General features: G+C 42.6%; 1 protein-coding gene across 1 annotated transcript; it reads right to left on the reverse strand.

Moving 5' to 3' along the window:
• Positions 1-1,019: 1,019 nt before the first annotated feature.
• Positions 1,020-5,423, reverse strand: LOC142831966 (leukocyte immunoglobulin-like receptor subfamily B member 4A). Its single transcript, XM_075942390.1, has 10 exons — positions 5,345-5,423; positions 5,196-5,231; positions 4,712-4,996; positions 4,266-4,568; positions 3,440-3,574; positions 3,186-3,228; positions 3,073-3,110; positions 2,802-2,854; positions 1,464-1,619; positions 1,020-1,387 (listed from the first exon to the last, which is right to left on the reverse strand). The coding sequence occupies exons 1-10, from the start codon at positions 5,376-5,378 to the stop codon at positions 1,322-1,324; spliced, it is 1,149 nt and encodes a 382-aa protein (XP_075798505.1). The 5' UTR covers positions 5,379-5,423; the 3' UTR covers positions 1,020-1,321.
• Positions 5,424-7,338: the final 1,915 nt, after the last annotated feature.

Consider the following 7,338-nt stretch of genomic DNA (forward strand, 5'->3'; position numbering starts at 1 on the left):
CCTGTTTCCCCAAGGCCCCACCTCCTTCCCTTCTAACTTTTCTCTCCTCATCTCCCCTTACCCCCATCCCACCCCACCCCCAAGATCCAGCTGGACTGACTGAAAAAGCATGGGATAAAACTGGACTCTCTGAACATGGAGAACAATGAGGGCTGATGAGAAGCAAAGGACAATGGCATGGGGTTTTGATCCTACGTAATGTGCTGGCTTTGTGGGAGCCTAGCCAGTTTGGATGTTCACCTTCCTAGACCTGGATGGAGGGGGGAGGACCTAGGACTTACCACAGGGCAGAAAACCCTGACTGCTCTTTGGACTGGAGAGGGAGGGGGAAAGGAGTGGGGGAAGGGGGAGAAGGGTGGGAGGAGGGGGAGGGAAATGGGAGGCTGCGAGGAGGTGGAAACTTGTTTTTTTTCTCCTTTTCTCAATAAAAAAAAGAAAATAGTATTTTCTAGACATAGCAGGACAGCAATAGGTTTGAATGCACAGTGGTTATAACAATATGAAAAAGACCTGTACAACCTCAAGCCAGATCAAATCCCAACATGGAGAGGGAGGTGGACATGGAGTCCATGCCTGAGAAGCTTTTGGCAATTGATAACTTCACGTAGAGGAAAAGTCAGTTTTCTTTAAGGACGTAAGTCTTGGTAAGTTGATCAGACTCCAGTCGAACACCACACATCTAAGAGTATATAAGCAGCACCACAAACTCTCTCCCTATCTCCTATCTCTCTGCTGCTGTCTCTCATTTTGTCTCTGTTTCTGTCTCTGTCTATTCAAGGAATAAAACCAAGGACTTCAAAAGTGATAGATAAGGCCTTCTATTTGTGGTGCCTCCTGATTATATAGGATGACTGGCCATCACGCAAGCCAATGCTTCTCTTACATCACCATTTCCTTCATTTGGTATAGCTTGTTTATTTAACATTCTGTATTGTCATTATAATAGATGAAGCCATTGATTTTGAAGATGCATTTATTCACGATTCTGAAAGTTCCAGTTTCAAAAATCAATGTGTTATGGTTAAATTATCATTCAAATAACATTTTCTCACTTTATTTGTCATTACTTTGTTTATTGAGAAGGCTTTGGCTTTATGTACAAAATGTAAGGACAATAATTGTCTCTGATCGAAGAATCAAGGAGTCCCCAAAGTTCTGAGAACCTGCTGATAATACATGAGGTATGTATGATGGCTGGCATTCATTAGATGAACTCCACTGGGAACAAATAGTATCTCATATGTCCCCTAGTTTCTGTCCATGGAATATGGGATCAGAGACTTCTTCCATTGCTGGCTGCTTACTGGTCTCAGCTGTTGTTCTATTCTGGTGTCCTGCTGCATAACTGGGCATACATCACATCCTGGGGTTCCTTAGAGGTAGTAGCCTAGAGTGGGACAGAGCTGAATGATGGTATGTGCTTGGCATTAGCAATATAGGAAACTGAAATGAGCAGGACCCACCTGCGGGTGAACCTCTCTGTTCTCTCCGGATTGATTGTTCTTCATGTCCAACTCTTTTCTTGACAGTGGAGAAGGAGAGGTAAGCCCTGCTTTCTGATGTCTGGAGGGTTTCACTTGGGCATAAACAATTTGCTGGGGATCTTGACCATGTGGTTTCTGCAGCAAGAGATAAAGGGATAGATAAAGTGACCCCTGGTCCCATGCAGGAGCTCCTTCAGACAGAGATCTTTAGAATTTAAGTCATGTATCATAACTAATGGGGTCTCCAGGAGCTTTCTTAGTCCTTGGGGATTCTACAATTATCCTTTCCCTAGTTCTGTCCTTTTATCTTCACACAGACTCCTTTTTTCTAACATATTATTAGAAAATATATTATTACATACTCATCTTCCTGTCTGAGTCTGAAGACTTTTGAATCTGCTATAATTTTGCTGGCATGTGCTCATTTATTAGATGACCCGCAGACATCTTCAAGCTTCTTCTCAGAAGATACCTAGTCAATGTCATTCCTTGTGATTACACAGACCCTGTGTGCCTTACATACCATAACCATTTTCTCTGCTTATTTTTTCCTAATAGCACATCATACTGCTAACATTCTTCAGATATACACATTTCATTTCCTAGCCTTGCGGTGAGTTTAGAGTTGGTGAAGATCTCTGTCCCTTGTTGTGTTTGCAGTCCTTATGAAAGGCAAGAACAAAATTATGCTCTGTGTAGTAGAGCTGCAATCATGCATTTTGCAAATGTGTCTATTTTCTGAGTTATTGCATAACATTTCTATTATTTCTTTGTATATCTGTTCTAAACATGCTTTCCCCAACACTTTGGGATTCTTTAGTCTTTCTATAAAGCTTCCCTGCTTGCCTTGTGGCTGCCAGCAATCACATAGTTCATCTTCATTCTGGCTCTACTCCAACATGGCTTTTCCCCAACTTCTCCAATTTCCTCTCCCCTTCCTCCAGGCAGCAGCTGAGATTTATAGGCTACCTCTGCTGTTGTTTTCTTTTAAACTCTAGTAAAATTGTCCATGAGCTAAAAAATTAGAAGCTCTTTGTGAATGATTATACAAGGATCTAAGGGAATGAGGAGTCTGTGACTCATGTGTCATTTTGGGTCTTTAGGCATATGCTAAGCAACAGACATGACACACATTCAGAAAGGAAACATAACAAAAGGGTCAGATAGTCATAATGAAACCAAGAAGGAGAAAGCATAGTTCATAGAGGCAAATTCTTCCATAATGGAGACATTAGCTGTAGCTATTACTGGCAGAAAGGAGTGCTGAACCAAATTGGGCAATAAGTTCTTATCACTGTAAATGGGGCAGAGTCTCACCCAACTGTCCAGCTCTACTCTCTCCTCAGGTTGTGTGTCCTTCACAGAAGCATCTGTTATATCAGAACAAAGGAGTCATCTCTTAATCCCAGACTCTGGGATTCCCTCAGTTACCCAGACCCAAGGCCTTGTCTCAAAAAGAGACAGAGAAGCAGGGAGTTGTGGTCAAGTCTGTAGGTCCATTGTGAAGGTTTGGTCCTTCAGAATGTTGACCCCAGACCTTCCCCATAAGTCTTGTGCATCTCCCTCCTCAAAAATCTGTTATTCTCACACAGCTTTTCTTCCTTGTTGTCAGTATCTGGATTGGATCTGTGGAGACAGGGATTATCAGGTAGCAGTGAGATATAAGGCAGGTAGGAGGCTGGGTCTCTGGGCAGGAGTTACCTCTTCTGAAGGAGTCTATCTCTGAGTTTTGACTGTGGATCATCTGCAATGAAATGAAAAAGCATCAGCTAGGAGAAAGAAGGTTCCACCAGTAGAAACTTTTAGAAGAAGAAAAGAAATGTTAAAAACACATGCTGTAAGCATACAAATAATGTAGGATGTGGAAAATATTTGAAATTTGCGCAGATATGGAGACTACGTGTTGTCTCTACCCAGAATATCCATACACCTATGTCTCTTAACACTCTTCTTACCTGCGTTCTTCTTTTTGCCTTTACACTGGTGTCTTAATAAGATGAGAAGAAGCAGGAGGAAGAAAAGCAGGAATAAGGTCACCAAAACTCCGATAAGAACTTTCTGGTCTTGGTGTACTTCTTCTCCTTCTGGGACTGAAAAAGCATGGGATAAAACATGACTCTCTGAACGTGGAGGACAATGAGGGCTGCTGAGAAGCCAAGGACAATGGCACAGGGTTTTGATTCTACTGCATGTACTGGCTTTGTGGGAGCCTAGCCTGTTTGGATGCTCACCTTCCTAGACCTGGATGGAGGGGGAGGACCTTGGACTTCCCACAGGGCAGAGAACACTGACTGCTCTTTGTACTGGAGAGGGAAGGGGAAAGGATTGGGGTGAGGGAGGAGAGGAGTGGGGAGGGGAGAGGAGTGGGGGAAGAAAATGGGAGGCGGGGAGGAGGCAGAAAGTTTTTCAATAAAAAAAGAACTTTCTGGTACCTTTCCAGTCCTTAGACAAAATTGACATCACACGTGAGCGAAAGATATTATTTACCCAAGCAACTATTGAATGCCCACTACACTCACAGCCTCCTTCCTCACAATTAAAAAAGATGGAACTGTTTTCACTACTCAGGTAGTTTATAAATGAGGAAATTAAGGCTCAGAGAGACCCATTAGGCCCAATTAATTTAGGTCGATGCTGATGGTTTTTCCGCTATGAGAGGTAAAAGACTTTGGATTGAAGAGTATCCTTTCTTATGGTTTCCTTGGTCTTATTGTAGGATAGAGCCCTTCTTAGAGAAGATATCCTAGTGACCATATACATTAAGAAAGCATGTGTCCTTACCTGAAACAAGAATGTTAATGGGATTACTTGATGTTGACCACACATGGGGATCAATTTTAAAATAGCCATAACATCTGAATGTTCCATTGTGGTTGGCAGTCACAGAACCCAGAACAAAATGAGCCTGGAATGACATCTTGGCATGTTGTTGTGAGTTCAGTGTCCATGAGAAGTTATGTTTTCTTTCCTGGATCAGAATGAATCTGTCAAATCGCAGTGATGAGCTACACTGCATGGTTATTGACTCTCCTGAAGTCACAGCACGGCTGGGCCAGACAGACAGGCTTGGTTTATCATAGACTCCTAGGATACAAGGGGAAGTGTGTGAAATGAACTCAAGCTACCCACATTGCCCTGCAGGCTTGGGCTCTGAGGGCAGTTCCCCTTGAGAGCAGAACTCTTTCTAAGGGGAGAGCCTGTGCTGGGACCCCTTAGTCACTACTCACCTGTTAGTACCAGCACCAGTGTTTCACTGTGCTCTGACAAGCCAGCAGGGCTTCTATAGTAACACTTGTATATTCCTGCAAAGTCCTTTGACATGCTTTCAACGCAGAACTTAGCTTTGTTCTTCCATTCCAGAGGGAGCTGTCTGTCCCAAGGATCTATGCTTCCCTCTTTATATAGAAAGTACTCCACAGCCTCCCAGGAACCCTGGCACCAAATAGTCACAGGTGTGTATATGGCGATCACAGAGTGTGGCTCTGCCCAGATGATGGGCTTTGGGAGGGTTCCTGCAAGGAAATCAAAGGTTGAGTCTCTGTACAGTTCCCCCTCAGACCCCAGGTCTTAGCACAGAGCACTCACAGACATTATAGCATTATCCACAAACACTTTTATCCACCTGCATTGCGAAGAGTTGATTCAGAGGAGAGCAAAAGTAATTTCTGGTCTCCAGAGTGAAAAATAAAATCCTGGGATGGAGTCACTTACCTGCCAGTACTGTAGTCTTGTGTCCCACACTCAGACCTGGAACAAAATTCCTATTGAGAGCATTTTCCAATCTGAGAAACAAGTTGGACCCCAGTTAATGTATGGAATAAGATCTGACTGTGGAGGAGGGTTCCCTCTTCATGTCTTACCAATACACAACAGCATTCTGAGCATCAGGGTCATGATGAGTCTTGCTATTGTTCTTTCTTGTGCTCCTTGGGCAGTCTGGCCATGTTTTGCAGAACTATCAGAAAGGTTTTCATTCTGAGAGCAAGTCCTTCCTGTCATGGGTTTGCCACATCAGTACTATCACCAAAAGGGGAACTTCTATTTTTTTCATATTGTAGGAGTTTGGTCAAGTGTTCAGGTCTCTGAAAAGATGTTAGAAAAAAATGTTTTTTCTCTCTATTCCTTTTTTTTTGGTTTTTCGAGACAGGGTTTCTCTGTGGGTTTTTGGAGCCTGTCCTGGAGCTAGCTCTGTAGACCAGGCTGGTCTCGAACTCACAGAGATCCGCCTGCCTCTGCCTCCCGAGTGCTGGGATTAAAGGCGTGTGCCACCACCTCCCGGCTGAAGTTTTACTATGACACAACAATCATGCAGTAAATTTAATCAAACTTTTTAATTTCCAAACATGATGTCTTAAAACCACATGCAATATTTTTTACAATATCCCTAAAGGCAATAACACTGGTACCTAAGTGATTTTCTGAGAATTAACTTCATGATCGAGAAAACTACAAGGGTCTTGCAAGTATTAAAGTTCTGAGATGAAATACGCTTAACCAATGACAGCATTTCAGCTTTACTCCAACAGGGGTAAGGTTGCCCAGCCCAAGTGCTACAACTCTGCTGGACAAAGAACTCTGTCCATGGAAGCCAGAAAATGCTACACAATCACACCAAAGAAATCTCTTTTAAGGTATTTATTGGGAAAACAAAAGCCAGCATTCTAATTGTCTTAATAATAAAAGATCAAGAATAAGATATAGGGGTTAATGTTATAGATCAGAGATGAAAAACAGCCAGCCATTATAGAGTTCTTTACCTCAACCAATGCTCAGACTGAAGGGGTGATCCTGTCCTCAGACTTCGTCTGTCTCCACCAAACATCAGACACAGTGAGTTCTTGCTTCCTGCCTCATTATATTTCTCTGCTCAGCCATTTCCCTTCCTGTCTCTACCATTATAGTGCTGAGATTAAAGATGTGGATTCCCAGGTATTAGGATTAAATGTGTGAGCAACTACTACCTGCCCTTTAGTAATTTAGCTCTGCACTGTGATCTTCCGGCAAACTTTTTTTGTTAAAACACAAACGAAAAATCACTACAAACATGTAGCTGTGGTGGACTGATGCACTAATCATGTAATATACTTGACTTTATTACTGTTTTAACTATCCCTTGTACCCATGAATACTCTCCATGGAACAGTTTCAAGGTGACTTCCATATGAGAGATTTTAATTCTTTGGAGGGGGTGCTACCTTTAGGAGGACATCTTAGAGTTGGAAAAGGATTGTTTCAACACTGGTCAGCTTTTCTTTATGTTCTACATTAACCACGTCATTCTTATTTCACCATCATTCCCATCATTTGAACTGCCTTACCTGTCTGTCTTCCTATAATGACACCTAGTATCCCAAGACCACTTTATTCCTAGACTGAGATAGAATTAGAGCCCCTAATAGAGAAATGAATTCAGTGATGAAGGCGAGATCAAACACATCCTCTTACCCTGCAATATTGTTGAGGGAATGGTTGATTGTGGAGCCAACACAGACAACTGGACCTGGTTTGTTATCAGAATACACAATCTCAATGAGTATTCTCTGCAGTCAATTTAACTACTTCTGGGCATTGCCAAAATCCAAACAGGTGGGCACATCTGTGTAAGAAATTTTCTTAAATAAATTATTTGAAGAGGGAAGACCCACTTCTACTCTGGATTTTTGAAATGAGAAGTGAGCCTTCAATCCATATCTTTTTTAAATTTATTTATTTATTAAAGATTTCTGTCTCTACCCCGTCACCGCCTCCCATTTCCCTCCCGCTCCCCCAATCAAATCCCCCTCCCTCGTCAGCCCAAAGAGCAATCAGGGTTCCCTGACCTGTGGGAAGTCAAAGGAACCCCCACCTCCATCCA

The sequence above is a fragment of the Microtus pennsylvanicus genome, chromosome 1 (genome assembly GCF_037038515.1).
Source record: "Microtus pennsylvanicus isolate mMicPen1 chromosome 1, mMicPen1.hap1, whole genome shotgun sequence".
NCBI lineage: Eukaryota > Metazoa > Chordata > Mammalia > Rodentia > Cricetidae > Microtus > Microtus pennsylvanicus.